The sequence below is a fragment of the Aegilops tauschii genome, chromosome 1, assembly GCF_002575655.3.
Source record: "Aegilops tauschii subsp. strangulata cultivar AL8/78 chromosome 1, Aet v6.0, whole genome shotgun sequence".
In the NCBI taxonomy this organism is placed as follows: domain Eukaryota; kingdom Viridiplantae; phylum Streptophyta; class Magnoliopsida; order Poales; family Poaceae; genus Aegilops; species Aegilops tauschii.
This window is the reverse complement of record NC_053035.3, coordinates 332540107-332556532: the sequence shown is the minus strand read 5'-3', so window position 1 is coordinate 332556532 and position 16426 is coordinate 332540107. Positions and strand designations below refer to the sequence as shown.

The 16426-nt window shown below is 42.2% G+C and overlaps 2 protein-coding genes and 1 pseudogene across 2 annotated transcripts; 2 read left to right on the top strand and 1 right to left on the bottom strand.

The window, feature by feature from the left end:
• Positions 1-362: 362 nt before the first annotated feature.
• Positions 363-7818, top strand: LOC109759166 (uncharacterized). Its single transcript, XM_020317994.4, has 2 exons — positions 363-1451; positions 1580-7818. The coding sequence occupies exons 1-2, from the start codon at positions 428-430 to the stop codon at positions 1612-1614; spliced, it is 1059 nt and encodes a 352-aa protein (XP_020173583.1). The 5' UTR covers positions 363-427; the 3' UTR covers positions 1615-7818.
• On the top strand, positions 5269-7938 carry LOC141021594 (uncharacterized; annotated as a pseudogene).
• Positions 7939-9747: 1809 nt separating this feature from the next.
• Positions 9748-14112, bottom strand: LOC109759165 (uncharacterized). Its single transcript, XM_020317992.4, has 5 exons — positions 13330-14112; positions 12562-12875; positions 12377-12436; positions 11064-11548; positions 9748-10566 (listed from the first exon to the last, which is right to left on the bottom strand). The coding sequence occupies exons 1-5, from the start codon at positions 13674-13676 to the stop codon at positions 10144-10146; spliced, it is 1629 nt and encodes a 542-aa protein (XP_020173581.1). The 5' UTR covers positions 13677-14112; the 3' UTR covers positions 9748-10143.
• Between the last annotated feature and the right edge of the window lie 2314 nt (positions 14113-16426).

Sequence of the window (16426 nt, the reverse complement as noted above, 5' to 3'; positions counted from 1 at the left end):
GATCGCCGAAGATATCTGGGGTTCTAGTGGGAGCAATTGCATGCGCGGGGGAGTGAGAGTGCTAGAGGGTGGGGATGAGAGGGTGAGGGCAGAAAGGGATAAGGGGTAATTTCCATTTTCTCAGGTCAGGGCAATAACAAGCAATCCAGAAAAGGTGACCTGGCTGTTAGCGAGCGCCAAGATTCGTACACAAAAAACAAACGGCTAAAACATCGTTCGCTAGAAGTTCCTTAATATCATTTGTCTGCCAGTTAAGATTTTCTAAAATTATAGCTCAACTCGATTATTATCCTCCAAATTTTTCATAAGAAAAATCATTAAAAGATTCTCCCCTAATTGCTTTACAACCCCATCTAGCAAAATACACCTCCCCCCTCTATCCAATCTCAACTTTTCCCCACCCAAAACCCTCGCCCGCGGCCGCTCCATGCCGCCGCCGCCACCGTCTATGCTAATGGAAGAGCTCCTCGAGGAGGTCTTCTTCCGCCTTCTGCCGGACGAGCCCGCCTGGCTCGTCCGTGCCTCTGCCGTCTGCAAGCCATGGCGCTCCATCCTTGCCGACCCGGTCTTTCGCCGCCGCTATCGTGAGTTCCATGGGACACCTCCCGTCCTGGGACTCTTCGAGAAGCTCAGCCCCCGCCTCGTCCCGATCCCCGCCTTCTTCCCTGCCCAGACCTACCATCCTGACTGGGCTGCCATGGACTGCCGCCATGGTCGTGCCCTCTTCTGCCAGTTTGGGGAGACACGTGACCTCATCGTGTTGGATCCTTTGACAGGCCGCCAGTGCCAGGTACCCTCTCCTCCTCACTACCCAGTCTACTTCAGTGCGGCGGTGCTCTGCGCAGCACAAGGCTGCGACCACCACAATTGCCAAGCCGGGCATTTTCGTGTGGTCATGTGTCCTAGTAAGCTTGAGGGAGTCACACTAGGATGGATGTACTCATCGGAGACTCGCCTCTGGACGGAGCTCACCTCTGATATTCACCCCACTGCCGATTATTACTCTGTCTCGGCTATGCCTAGCATCCTTGTGGGCGACGCACTCTACTTCAATGTCGATGCCGTCATAGAGTGCCAACTTGGTACACTATGCTTTTCAATGTTCGAGAAGCCAACTGATGACAATGGGACTCTCATGATGGTGGAAGATGACGTGTTGGGTTTTGCTGCCGTGGTGGATGTCACACTAACCCTGTGGTCTAGGGAGGCCGGACCCGAGGGAGCCATGGGATGGATAAAACTCAGGGTAATCGATCTTAAGACACTACTCCCTAATGTTGCCCTCTTTATACCAAGTGCATTGGTTATCAATGGCTACGCAGAGGGCACCCAAGTCATTTTTGTGCGCACAAGTGTTGGTTGCTACATGGTCGACCTCAAGTTAGGGCGATCGAGGAAGGTGTCTTATCATGGCAGAAAATCATTTCCCTACACGAGCTTCTACATCCCAGGTATTACTTACTTGCGTGTATAGCCCTTTGTTACAACTTCTTAGTGGCATTTAGTAACATGAAATACATAATTTAGCAAGTAAAAATATTCATGATGATATATTTTCAAGATTCATGCACTTCTGCAGCAATGGAAGCAGCTTCTCCGGGCCAAGGGCAATGAGTTTGTGTTTCAAGAGTCTGCCAAGATCAAGTTGATGGAGCAAGGGGGTCGTAGTAACGATTGATATTAGTTATTGCAGAAGTGTGGCTTTGAATATGTGAGATTACCGCATGAGTTTGCATTGGGTTATAGTTGAACTATGTTTAAGATATCGTTGCTTTTGTGCTTACAGTTCGTAAAGACCTTTTCAGTCATTTTGTGATCTTCAAAAAGATGGCAACACTAGAATGGCATTAATATGATTTGAATGGACAAAATGATTGACCCATAACATATACAAGCGATCAGCAACCTATTAGTTACTTTGGTTTAGGACAAGCTTTTATTTTGACAAGGGAAAAACATTCCTTTTGACATGCTAGGATTTTTTTAAGAGCCCAGGCTAGATCTTGAGTACCCTTCTTCGGTATTTGGCATGCCTCAGCATTTGGAAACACAATTTATCCACCCTTCTTCACATCTATCAAGCCCTAAAGATAGTGGAAATATTCGAACCGCACATCATACCGCTCACCAACTTCATAATTCACAAAAGCAGAATTGACTAGTTTTTTCTTACGGAATGCCTTCTAGCCCTATACCACCCAAACTAGAAGGCAATTAACATAGCAGGTAGCACCTTGGGGGAGAAATGTCTAAGCAGCCCCAAGCTTTTCAATCTGGGAGATCATTCCATGCTTGAATTGATAATAGAAATTGAAGCAAATTAGTGGTGCAGAAACATTTATAGTTGTTAGTTTCATATGGTATGTCGTAGTAACAGCACAAACATGTTTTACAAGGGTCATTTCGTCGATTGCAATAGATAGATATGAAAGTGCAGTTGTCGAAATTATACATTCATCAATATTGACTATTAGTACTTTATTATTTGGTCATATATTTTCAAGCGAAGGTTCTTTCTCCAGATTGTACAAATTCACCGGTTCTATTACCTTCCAGCACAACTAATGTTCACCCGAGAAAGAAAGTTTTCCCTCCATTCCATAATTCTTGTCGTGTTTGAACTAAAACCACGACAAGAATTGTGGAACGAAGGGGGTACAAGATACATTCATTTAGAAAAGTTACCTCCTTTGCTATTTTTGTTGAAGAAAAGGGCCTCCAACCCTAGCTCCACTTTCATTTGATAGAAAAGAGGTCAAATTCGATGCAACGCACGCGGAGGAACAAAAACAACACTGCCTCAGCCAGCAATAAACCACAATATCTGAAACTAGAAGTATCAAGTTCTTGCAAGGATATTACAAAACATGAAATTTATTATAGCTAGCAAACAACATATCCATTTTGTCACTTGCTTTTATCCAGGGACAAGGTAGGGGAAGATTTCTTCTCAACTTCTTTTGCATTCTTCCTCTTGCCCTCGTCACCCTAGTAGCGCACTTTACACCCGGTTCCAGTCGAAAGAGAGAGAATTCTGGCAAACCAAGTTTAGTCGGTGTCTGCCATAGCAGTAGTGGTGGTGCACACGACAGTTGATCCACTTTTTCTGCCGCCCTTCTCACATCTCCTGAGAACAAAATGGCCCACCAATCCAGGTGCAAAGCAACTTTTCTCCAAATTGCCTACAATCCCATCATGTGAGAACTAGAGAATAGATCGTTACGAATCTGCCATATAGTCCACATGACAGTTGCATGCACAAAGTTCTCAACACAGTGGTTTTTATCAGTAATCCACTAGCAAGAAATAGAATGCATATTACAATCTCCAATCTTAGTGATCTGAGAGATATTCTTCCATATCTCACGGGCTACAACACATTCAAAAAACAAATGGGTGTTACTCTGCCTCATCACAGAAAACACAACTGAGGTCGGGAACATGTGCCTCTTGTGGAGGTTATCTCTGGTAAGAAGTTTATTGTTAATAAGAAGCGATACAAAAATATGAATCCTAGGGGGACAATGATTTTACACACAACAGATATATTAACTGGTGTCACCCCATGAAATTAACGATAGCATATAAGGAGCTTATATATTAAACCCCTTTGCTCCCAAATCTCCAAATAAAGGGAGTCCCCTCACCATTTAATTTGATAGATCCAACTAAACTAAGAAGACCATATGGCATAGTCAACATCTCAGGGCTGAAGCATCTTATAAAACTAATGTTTAGTTGATGCCCATCCCAAGCATTGTTGATAGTAATGTTCCGATCATTGGTAATTGTATATAGATCCCAGACTGGGTGTCTAAACTAGCAGAAACAAACCAAAGGTCCTCCCAAAATTTAACTTTCTTACCATTCAAAAACTTCCACATATATCCTAATTTGCCAGCTTTCGCTTCCCAAAGCACTCCATTCCCAAAGGGGCAAGCACCAATGGCAGGGCATGCAAAAAGATATTACGGTAGTCCGTTTCATATTTGATATCTACAGTCTGCTTCTAGATTTTCCCCTAATTTGATCGGCATCTCTCTATCGAAGATGCTAGCAGACACAGGTTCATGTCAGCAAAGGTTAGTTATCCCAAGCCCTTCAAATTCTTTCTTCTGGGCACTCATTTCCCAATTGCAAAGTGGTATTTCTAGTGCCCATCATAGTTATCCTATAAGCAATGGGGCACTTGGGAGTTAATCAAAGAGATTGCCCACTTAGGGAATTTAATAAATCCTATTAAGTAAGAGGGAATACTAAGCAAACAAGACTGGACTAACACCAATCTCTTGCCATAATTAAGTAGTATACCTCTCCACCTAGTAGTTCCCTTTAGAATCTTGTCTGCTATAGGCTGTAAATCCTCTCTCCTGAGTTTGTTGTGGTGCAGGGGTGCTCCTAAGTACATTAGGGGAAAAGATCCCAATTTAAAACAAGGAGCTTGAGCAAAAATTTGGGGATCACTAGTTTCCATATTAATGGGAACAAGATCACACTTATGAAAGTTGATCTTCATTCCTGATAATTGCTCAGAACAATACGATAACCACTTAAGATTCTTAGTAGAATCTAGTTTGTTGGGAAGGAAGATTAAAGTATCATCAGTAAAGTATCAACCAGATGGACTTATCCTAGTAACAAACCAGATATCAAATCATTATTAGCTACTCAGTAAATACATCTGCCATGAGGTTAAAGAGTAAAGGGGATATTGGGTCCCCTTGTGTGACTCCTCCAGTGGAAATAAATTTTCAGTATTCATATCATTAATCCTAATTCCAAAAGAGCCTCTATCAAGCAAAAATTCAATTTTAGCCATCCAATTCTCTCCAAATCCTCTTTGATTCATCATAGATATAAGGAAGTATCTACTAATTCTATCATATGCTTTTTCATAATCTAGTTTAAAAATAAAGCCACATTGGCCATTAGAAGCCACATCATGTATAATTTCATAAGCTACAAAAATGCTATCCATGCTTGAATTATTAAGCCTATATTTTAATCAACTCTCTGGCCTAGTAACACAAGCCATGTTCAACATGTCTAGATTACAGGAAATTTCACTAGTAAATAATCGTAACCTGACTGGAACATTTCTGAGCAATCAAAGTTTCAGCCTCCTAATGTTACAGTTTATTTTTATATATCTTAACAAATTTGTTGGTCGTTTAGCATCAGGGTTTACATCATGCCAACACTTACAAGTAATTGATTTGCATGAAAATTCTTTTGTGGATGTTCTACCAACATGGTTAGCCAAATTAACAAACCTCAAAAAAACTTAACTTGGGTTTTAATCACCTTATTGGCTCAATCCCAGCGTCCCTTAGTAATCTTACCAAACTCACTAAACTACAACTCGCAAATGGCAGTCTAACAGGGGAGATTCCACCAGAATTAGGTCTTATACATGAACTATCTTATCTTGATCTTCAATACAACCAATTGATCGGTAAATTTCCAGCTTCGCTCGGTAACTTATCCAAATTGTCTTACCTAAATTTCCAAGTGAATCAGCTGTCCGGTCAAGTACCATCAATGCTTGGAACAAATACAGTTTTGAATATTCTGGCTTTGGGAGACAACAATTTAGAGGGGAATCTAGATTTCTTGTCAGCTCTTTCCAAATGCAGACAACTACAATTCCTTGATTTCGAAAAAAATCTTTTTACAGGCACCATCTCTGGCTATGTGGGAAACTTCTCTTCACGTTTAAGCTATTTTGGTGCAGGTGTCAACCAGTTAATAGGTGGACTTCCGGTAGCAATTTCAAATATAAGCAACCTTCTATGGATTGATTTTCAGGATAACCTATTCACCGAGCCAATTCCAGAATCCATCACTATACTGAAAAATCTTGCATGTCTTGATCTCTCCTGGAGTAACATGCCAGACCCTATCCCTACACAAATGGGTATGCTTCAAAGTCTAGAATGATTGTTTCTCCAAGCCAACAAATTATCAGGCTCCATACCAAGAAACTTTGGTAATCTTAGCTGGTTAGAAAGCATAGACACCAACGAGTTTAGAGGGGAATCATATGACCAGTTAAGCTCAACGACACCAACGAGTTTCTTCCACCTGGATAAACATACCACACTTGATCTTTCACAATTCCTTTACTGGTGCAGTACCGGTAGATGTTACTGGTCTAAGACAAACATATCAAATAGACATGTCTTCTAACTTGTTTATAGGAAGCATATCATAAACATTTGGACAATTTAGTATGCTTACCTACCTAAATCTATCACATAACTCCTTCAAAGGCTCAATTCCAGTTCAACTCAAAAATGTAAAAAGCCTAGCATCATTGGACCTCTCGGTTAACAATCTCTCTGGTACCATTCCAATGTTCCTTGCTAACTTTACGTACTTGAATACCTTGAACCTATTATTCAATAGGCTAGAAGGACAAATACCCGAGGGAGGTGTTTTCTCAAACCTCGCATTAAAATCTTTGATTGGGAACCCTGGGCTATGCGGCGCTCCGCGGCTAAGATTTCCACCATGCCTTGATAGAAATCATTCAAGTAAAAGGCACTTGCTTCAATTTCTACCACCAACACTCATATTAGCTTTTGGCGCCATTGCCATTTACGTATACCTATGGTTTAGAAAGAAACTTAAGCGGACAATGCTTCTGTTGATCCATTTGATGCCATAGGCCATCAGATAGTCTCCTATCATGAGCTTGTTCGCGTCACCAATAATTTCCGTGAAGAAGACATCTTGGGATCCGGAAGCATTGGAAAAGTCTTGAAGGGCCAACTAAGCAGTGGTTTGGTGGTTGCGATAAAAGTTCTTGACATGCAACTAGAGCAGGCCATTCGATACTTTGATGCGGAGTGTCGAGTGCTTCGTATGGCGCGACACCCAACCTGATAAGGATACTTAACACTTGTTCCAACCTTGACTTCAAAGCACTAGTGCTTCAATACATGCCAAATGGTAGCTTAGAGATGCTGCTTCATGGATCACATAGCACAACAACGTGCTTGGGATTCCGAGAGACTGGGCATCATGCTTGATGTTTCGATGGCAATGGCTTATCTACACCATGAGCACTACGAGTTTATCTTGCATCGTGACCTGAAGCCTGGCAACGTGTTGTTTGATGAGGACATGACGGCGCATGTGGCAGACTTTGGCATTGCAAAGTTGGTTCTAGATGACAACTCCATGATAAGTGTGAGCATGCCTGGAACAGTTGGGTACATGGCACCGGGTATTTAATTAGCTAGTCGTTGTTATTTTGCTCAACAAACATTTGTTTAAACAAATTATGACTCGACTCAAAACAACATGGTTGAGTAACTACATCTAATTTATATTTTTGTTTTTTTCTCAAACAAAGTACGGGTCATTTGGAAAAGCATAGCGGAAGAGCGGCGTCTTCAGCTATAGGATCATGCTCCTTGAACTCTTCACTGGAAAGCGGCCCACTGCCACTATGTTTGGCGCACAATTAACGCTCAGGCAGTGGGTTCATGAGGCATATCCTGCAGAGCTTGTCAAGGTCGTCGATGGACAGCTCCAGTGGACGATGGGTTTCTTGCTTCAATATTTGAGTTGGGCTTGATTTGTTCTAGCGACTCTCCTGACCAGCAAATGACGATGCACGATGTGGTCATGACACTGAAGAAGGTCAAAGCTGAGTACACTAAACGGACAGCGAAAACATGACGTGGCACAACGGAATTATCGTTCTCCCTTGCTGTTTGCTATAACTATGTACATATGTATCTGTTCTCATTTTGTCACTTACTGCAGCACATGCCTTTTGGGTCGTATTATACACTTGGCACATATAGCTAATTCAACGTGCGTGCGTGTACAGGATGAATTCTACCTGTATAAGTATAGCTAATTCGATGTACATGCATATACATGATGATTATACATGTATACGTATAAATAATTTGAGTTAGCTAGACTCCCTCCGTAAACTAATATAAGAGCGTTTAGATCACTACTTTAGTAATCTAAACGCTCTTACATTAGTTTACAGAGGGAGTATGTCTTAATTTTCCGATAGTGTCCGTTATGTCTAGCTCTCCCACCCGCACACTTTTCCATAATAAAGCGGACCACTTGAGTGTTGCGATATGGCTCCCGGTGATAGGTAGCCATTTGCTTTGGAAAAAAAATCAAAATTGACCTTTATAAGTTTGAAAAATCTGATTTTGTTTTTTGACCAATTCATGGGAGATGGTGCAGATTGAAACAGAGGGAGATGAGGAGAACACTTAGAGAAAGGGGGAAAGTAGGCGCGGTTACCCAAACTCTGACACGCCCTCCTCCCCCCCCCCCCCCACCCCACCCCGATATGAATGTGTCAGGAGAAGAGTGGGGCGATGCTTGGGGTTGGGTAGGCTCCACAGTGTAACTGCAGCGGTTGTGGCCCATGAATTAGTCGCTTAACGGCTAGAAGGAGACATGCCAGAGAAGAGAATGCACGAATCAAACCCACGACGTAGGCGAAACTCGCATGGGCTGAATTGAACCTGTTTAAATATGAAACCTTGGATAGAAATTCAACGAGATCTGATGTGTTCGATAATGATGCAAAAAAAAATCTGATGTGGCAATTACTTTTCTTGAATTATATTGAGTCAAACTTTTCGCTTTTACTTATATAGTTTACCATGATGTTACGTACGTTAAAAAACATATTTTGAGACATTATCTATATCTATACCTCTATACCTACTAATAAAGTAAGGTGCGTTTCTCCAATTATTTCTTCCGTTCACCATCAAAAATATTTATTCCATTTCTACTCTTTTTTCATTTCAAGTTATCTTTTTCCTCCCCCCCCCCCCCTACTAATAAAGCAAGGTGCATTTCTCCGATTATTTCATCCGTTCACCATCGAAAATATTTATTCCATTTCTACTTTCTTTTTCCTTTTTTTCCATTTCAAGTTATTTTTTCCTTTCCCCCAAAAGTTATTATTTTCATTTTTTTCAGAATTTCATTTTTTGCACAAAATTTCGTTAAATATTCATAATTTCAAATTTGTTCCCATTAAAAAATATATTTGGAACTTTACATTTTTATTCTTGTTCCAAAAAATTTCGAAATTCAAAAAATGTTCGCATTTTTGCAAAAAAAATACAAAATTGTTCAAGAATTTTAAAATAAATTGCATTTTCAAAAATTATAAAAAATCGAAAAATATTCCTTTTTATTGAAATGTTCACAAATTCATAATAATGTTCGTGATTAAAAAAATAATTTTGAAAATGGTTTGGAATGTTCAAAACAATTTTCCCTTTCCAAAAATTGTTCATAATTAAAAAAAAGTTTGTTTCACCGCCTTAAAATGGTTCCTGTTTTCAAAAAATGTTTGTTAATTTTAAAAAATCTTCCTATTTCAAGTTTAGTTTGCCTTTTTTCAGAAATTAACAATTTTTATCATAAGGTTACCACAACCTCGATAAGGAGGCGGACCTGAAGGAAGAAAAGGCACGAGTTGGGTACTGGCCGCCACTCCGACCAACCCCACTACTATAAAGATCTCGCGGGCCAAACATGACCCACGAGAACACTATAGCTCTCCGCTCTGTCGCCTCATTGTTGTGGAGACCGTTTTGATGGACACATCAATTATCTCTCCCGAGACTTCTCGCAAAAAAATCTCTCCTGTTGCGACGCACGGGCATATGTGCTATAAGCTATAAAATATGTTACTCATTTAACAAAATGACTTACTAGCACTACTTTCATGGACCAAACGAGTTTGCAGTATAAATGACATTTAGTTAATGGACTTCATATTTGTTTGCTGAATCCTGAGATCTCTGAACACAAAAAACATGGCTTTACATACATTTGCACCACTAGCATTGACGAAACAACTTGTATTATGCCGGACTATACTTCTATCTAGTGTTACTTTATACAATGCTGGTTTCACAAGAACAATTTGCAGGCAACCCAGAAAATCTCAACTCAGCATTACTGCTGTTACTGTCCCAGGTAAAGGGGAGCTGCCGAAGATATGCCACTTCATATATTCTTCCCAACTATGCCTACTTACAGAAACCAATTAGGTAACACATCTGGTTTTCCATGTGCCAGAAATTTGGGCAGCAAAGACAAAACCGAATCTGGAGACAGGACCGTTCCTGGAACTCAATCGCTTCCGTACTTTTTGGGTTTTCGGACTCGTTGGCTCCTCCGCGTGTCCACAGCTACGAAAACAGGCTTTTCATTCTTCAAATTGTGCAGATCTTTGACAGTTCTCTTCTTTGCAGGTACATCAGGGGACATCTCGATTTGCTCCTCCAAAGGAGGCAGAGAGCTCCCAGATTTCTTCTTTGGTTTCTTGCTTCGTTTATTTCCAGGGCCGACTTGCTTCACACTTGGAGCTATTTCATAAACTGGTTCAAGCTTAACCACCTGTCTTGCAACAGTTTCTTCTCCTCTGGAAAGAAGGGTGTTAGCAACCTTATTAGCCAGCTCCACATGATTCTGTGCTTCCTGCTTCACCTTCTCAAACTGCTGGTACCCTTCTACTAGGGCTGCTCTATTGTCTATTAGGACATCATCAGCATTCTGCAAATACAATAAAAAATCATCAGCTAAAAGTGTGTTCGACAAATGTCCATCCAAAAGTTGGTAGTATGTCTCCATTTCACAATAATTCAAGGAGAAAACTACAAATCTGATACATGGTTTAATATTAAATTTGACTTAACTAGTTAGCTACAATCATGAATGGATGGGTAGCTCCAGAAAACATAGGGGAAACAACACAAATCATATGAGCTTCAGCACTGCTTCCTAATAAAAGTGCAAAACTGAAGCAACTAGCCACTTTCGACCAATAATACAGTAAACAGTGCCCAAAATCATTAGTTTCAGGTTGTTACCCAACAATGCTCAGAAAAAATGTCAACAATCTACAAGACGATTACAATTACAAAGACCTGCATTCGTACAACTGAAAGTATAGATTGTTCATTACATTTGGCTCTGAATTGTCAAATTATAAATTATTTTAAAAACAGTGTGGTTAAAATAGAGAAGAATGATATGGAACATGAGCTTACTTCTTTGTATAATTCTCCTAGATGAGTATGATGAATTAAGGGATTATCTGCACCAAAGAGTGACTCAAATGTGACTTTCTTTGCATATGGTTGTGTTGCACCTTCTTCTGCGATATTTCTCTTTCCATATTCCATTACATAGTCAGTGCACCTATCTGGTAAAGCAGTTGGAACTCCAACAAGTGGTCTAGGTTTATCCTCCTCCTGAAGCAAACTATTCAGATCCCTCTTTTTCTGAGGACGGTGTCCATCCTTCTTACAAGAGGCTAACTGTGTTTGAGCCTTCTGACTATTTGGAGGCACCTTAACTTGTGCGTGATTGCTGCAAACCTTGCTGAGATGACCTTGAAGCCTAAGGACTCGAGACTGGATACTATCAATTGTCCGAAGAATATCTGTTAAAGAATATTGTTCTAAGACCCTGTCTGTTTCCTTAGACTCCGGTAATGTATTGTCAGGAACTCTTCTTTTAGTATCCTCAACAACTGCATTAGAAATTACAAGCAAACCAAGGATTAGACACTGGTAAAATAAAACTACGCCGCACCATGTATACAAAACAATGACCAATATGCACGTGTTCTGGCTTTCCAACTTCAATAATCTAACTGTAATAACTACAATGACATTCAATATAATCGTATCCCAATATATTATCAACAAATAAGTAATAGCAAGATACATAAAGGGATGGACAATCAAAATAAATACGATAGATGCAAAAGCGGCTAACATATGTATATCAATATCAAAGGCTGTAAAGATAGCAGTGGCAGAGCTACATCCACATCTTTGGGCGGGCCAAAACAGACCAGCTTAAAAAATAGTAGTACAGTACATCTGAAGTTTTGCTCTTAGGGTCCAAATTCAGCACCAGTCTTCACTAAATTTTTGTTGAGCTGGGCAGGCCATTGCCTGGTTTTGCCCAGCCGTAGCTCCGCCACTGAAAGATAGTAAAGTGAGGCCAAGCAGTAGTTTGTACACAACAAATTTTTGCAAGTATGTCACATCTCACAACTTGCCTGCACTGATTAGCAGGGTTGCTAATTCCGCTTGAGTCATATTAAGTAGGTAATTAGTGTTTCCCTTTCTTTTCTAAATGAGAGCAATGTACATTCTTTGAAAGAAAGAAATTCTAGAAAAAAGGTAATCTAAAACTAATAATAAAAGTTACTTGCCAAACCCACAGTTGTGCAGCACAAACAATTAATGTTATATGTACATAGGACATAACTATGATAAACATTACTCTCTACTTTCAAACTAATAAAATAGGAGAACTTTGAGTGCAAGGGCAAAGCCATCCACCATACCTGTATCATCATAAATCAACAGACCATCTGTTTCAGCTCCACTGTTTCTGTTTTTGCTTTCTGCAAAAGAAGGAGAAACACCATCATTACCAAGTATCAGTACAAGCTCAGTGCAAAATACGGATCTACTGCAGGATATAAAATTTAAATTTTCTAGCCCTACAGAATCAGGATAGATGTCAAACCATGATAATAGGATAATATTTGATGACTATCCATGTACAATGAGGTGTCCACGATGTCTTCAAGCCTTTGCCGTTGTCTCCTCTTCATAATATTTCTATCATGGCCTTGGGCATCCAGTTTTGCCCATTCTGGACAAGAACTATCGGTTGCAATCATCTCAGACTGCAGATCTTTTTCATGACTGATTAAAGCAAGTTCCCTGTCATACTTTGCTACTTGCGACGAAAGCTCCTTCATACGCAATTCTAACCAGTGGCATCGCCACATAATTGGGCGAACGGCCTTTCTCCACTCAGCTGTCACTTGTTTCTGTCTGAAACATGATTTATGTTACTTACAAACTATTAATAATAAGAAAGGGATACAGAGTACACAAAAAAATCATCTATAAATATATCACATAACAGAAGTATTGCGCATTCATGGGCCAATCTTAATGCCCCTAATCTATTTCAACGTAAGGCACCCCAAAATAGGCATGCTTTCACTTGTGCAGGTGGGGCCTGTTTCACACTTCGAGATTTGCAGTTTCAAGTCATGAAATTTGGTGACAACAGGGCATGTGTAAAAGGGACACAGCAGCACATGTCCAGCGATTAGTTCTTTTTTTATTGTTATGGTAATCAGTAAAAGAAATTGTCCATTTTACAGTATCCAGTAATTCTATCAATAGGACATGTCCGATCTTTCTTTTTGTGCTGAAACAAAACCATGCTAAGATAGAATCAAAATATTTACAGGGGCGGGCCTTGCGGAGATATGTGCACCTGGGCGTCTTTGGAAGAGAAGCGGTGGCATCCACATTGAAATTACCCAGGAAAGGCGAGTCCACCTCCATGTCGTGCATGCCTGACTTGGTCTCGTCATCAGATACAGAGCAAGAGGGCCCAAATGAGCTCGAGCACTCCGTGCTGTCCCCATGGCCGTCTTCAGTTAACTGACGATTATCAGCAGCCGTGTCGCCTGAAGGCTCGATCGTCTCCACCGCATGACCACGGACAGGCACCGGCGCGCCGGGGCGAGCAGGGGGGCGGGGGCGAAGAAGGTTCTCCCGGCAGCTGGCCCTGCCATGTGCGTCATGGCCGTTGCTGCCCACCGCCGGAGCCGCTGCCATGGCCAAAAAGCAGAAAGATCCCCAACCGCGGAGACCAGAGGAAGAAGAGGAAAATGCGCCTCCTTCACGCCTCCCCGAAAAATTCCCCAGGATCAAGAAACCCCCTGCAGCCCAGGGGCGGATCTAGGACGGCGCGCGCCCAGGAATCGCGGGACTGGACTAGTCGCGGGACGAAAACCGCCCCATGCCTCACAACCGAACGGCCAGAGACTCCGGACGGAGCGGAGGGGGCAGGAACGCGACGCCCCGACGAGGAAGGACGGGGACGGCGCTGGGCCGCGGGAAGCGATTGTTCGGAGGGGAGCGAGCGAGCGGGAAGGCGCGGATTTCCGGGGGGAGGGAGGGGGGAGAAAATCGGAGAAGAAGAGCGGGCGAGAGGGAGGGGGGATTGGGATTTCGGACGGGACGGAGGGGAGGGGAGGGGGTGGTGGTGTTCGGTTGGGTTGGGGGGTTTGGTTGGGTTTAAGAGGTTGCTCGCTGGGAGAAACAGAAAGAGACGGAAAACGTAAGCAGCAAGATGGGTGGATCGGCCAATCGTATCGTCCGAGGGAGAGAGAGAGGGAGGGGAGGAAACTAAATTCAAGCGGAGAATGGATTCGGGTGGAGATGCGGTGGGGCGAGAGGCGGCGCCGCGTCGTGGCACTCATCACACTGGATCCCGTTGGTTTGTTTGTTTCCTTTCTTTGCCCTTGGGTGCGAGAGCGCGACGTGAGTACGGTGGAGCGAACAAATGCAGCAGGCAGCAAATCCGTTTTCCGTCAACAGATGACAAACCGTCGCCGTCTTGTTCCCGGAAATTTGGAAGGTATTTGTGTCGAATTATTTTAGGATCCCAATAGCTGGCGAACGTTCGCCGTGAGGGATGGCATTTATGAACGTCTTTGCCGCCAGTTTTTTCAGACACCTAACATTTTTTTAGGGGCACATGACACTGTTTGATCTCGTGTCGTAACTATAACTTTTAGGAAATTGCGTTCGCTTGTCATCCCCTCCCAGGGGACATTTGCCAGATAATATTCTCGTTATTTTAATCTCTTTAATCTCTGGCAACTCAACATCGTGTAACACTATTTATGATGTTTGTAATACTTTGTTACGCATGTCATCTTCATGACATGTCACTGCTCGCCGCCATGAAAACCATACTAAGGTCTTTGCCACCAACCTGCCCACTCTTTAAAGCAACTCCAACAGTTCCCCTATCTTCAAAATAACCGCCGTTTATCGAAAGTTGGGGCAAAAAAACTTCTCCAATAGTTCCCGTAAACTGGCTTTATCTTTAGAGGATCTCGTAAAAGTGGTCATTTCTCCCCGTTGATTTACGGGAAGATGGCCTTCCCGTATCTTTTTGGCGGGATTGCAACCGCTTGAAAACTTTCACGCGCCGCCGCCCGGAACGTGAGTGGTGGAACGAACAAATGCAGCGGGTAGCAAATCTGTTCTCCGTCCACAAATGACAAACTGTCATTATCTTGTTCCCTCAAATTAGGAAGGCATTTGTGTCGAATAATTTTAGGATCCCGATAACCTGCGAACGTTCGCCGTAAGGGGTGGCATTTGTCAACATCTTTGCTACCAGTTTCTTCAAGACGCATAACATTTTCTTGAGAGGGGCATGGCAATTTCTAAAAATAAGGAAATCTTGAGTCAAAACGGGCAAAGACGGCGACCGTTTCATCTCGTGTCGCAATTAAAATTGTCAGGAAAATGTGTTCGCTTGTCATCCCCCTCTTAGAAAACGTTCGTCAGATAACTTTTTCGTTATTTTGATCTCTGTCAACTCAACACCGTGGGCATGAAAGTTTCTAAAAATGGTCATGCTCCAAACCAGGGGTGGGGTGCTTGGCAGGAGCCTCCAACTCCTCCTATGCCTCCACATCTTATGAACTTCCAAGCTTGGTTTGCCTCCCAGGGCCTTACTGTTATGCATGGAGTCTGATACGTCTCCAACGTATCTATAATTTTTTATTGTTCCATGCTATTATATTATCTATTTTGGATGTATAATGGGCTTTAATATGCTCTTTTATACTATTTTTGGGACTAACCTATTAACCAAGGCCCAGTGCCAGTTTCTGTTTTTTTTTGCCTATTTCAGTGTTTTGCAGAAAAAGAATACCAAACGGAATGAAACATCCGCGATGATCTTTCTTGGAACAAACGCAATCCAAAAGACTTGGAGTTGAAGTCTGGAACTCCGTGAGGCGGCCACGAGGCAGGAGGGCGCGCCCAGGAGGGTAGGCGCGCCTCCCACCCTAGTGGGCCCCACGGAGTTCCACCGACGTACTTCTTTCGCCTATATATACTCTTATACCCTAAAAACATCAGGAGGAGCCACGAAACCACTTTTCCACCGCCGCAACCTTCTGTACCCGTGAGATCCCATCTTGGGGCCTTTTCCGGCGATCTACCGGAGGGGGAATCGATCACGGAGCGCTTCTACATCAACACCATAGCCTCTCCGATGATGTGTGAGTAGTTTACCACAGACCTTCGGGTCCATAGTTATTAGCTAGATGGCTTCTTCTCTCTCTTTGGTTCTCAATACAAAGTTCTCCTCGATGTTCTTGGAGATCTATTCGATGTAATACTCTTTTGCGGTGTGTTTGTCGAGATCCGATGAATTGTGGATTTATGATCAAGATTATCTATGAATAATATTTGGTTCTTCTCTGAATTCTTATATGCATGATTTGATATCTTTCAAGTCTCTTCGAATTATCGGTTTAGTTTGGCCTACTAGATTGATC

Excerpts from the sequence above, each read along its gene's own strand:
- LOC109759166 (XM_020317994.4), top strand. The coding sequence starts at position 428 with ATGCCGCCGCCGCCACCGTCTATGCTAATGGAAGAGCTCCTCGAGGAG. Across the intron at positions 1,452-1,579 it reads CACGAGCTTCTACATCCCAG|CAATGGAAGCAGCTTCTCCG; the intron begins GTATTACTTACT and ends GCACTTCTGCAG.
- LOC109759165 (XM_020317992.4), bottom strand. The coding sequence starts at position 13,676 with ATGGCAGCGGCTCCGGCGGTGGGCAGCAACGGCCATGACGCACATGGC. Across the intron at positions 12,876-13,329 it reads TCTCTTCCAAAGACGCCCAG|ACAGAAACAAGTGACAGCTG; the intron begins GTGCACATATCT and ends ATCATGTTTCAG. Across the intron at positions 11,549-12,376 it reads GTTGATTTATGATGATACAG|TTGTTGAGGATACTAAAAGA; the intron begins GTATGGTGGATG and ends TTTCTAATGCAG.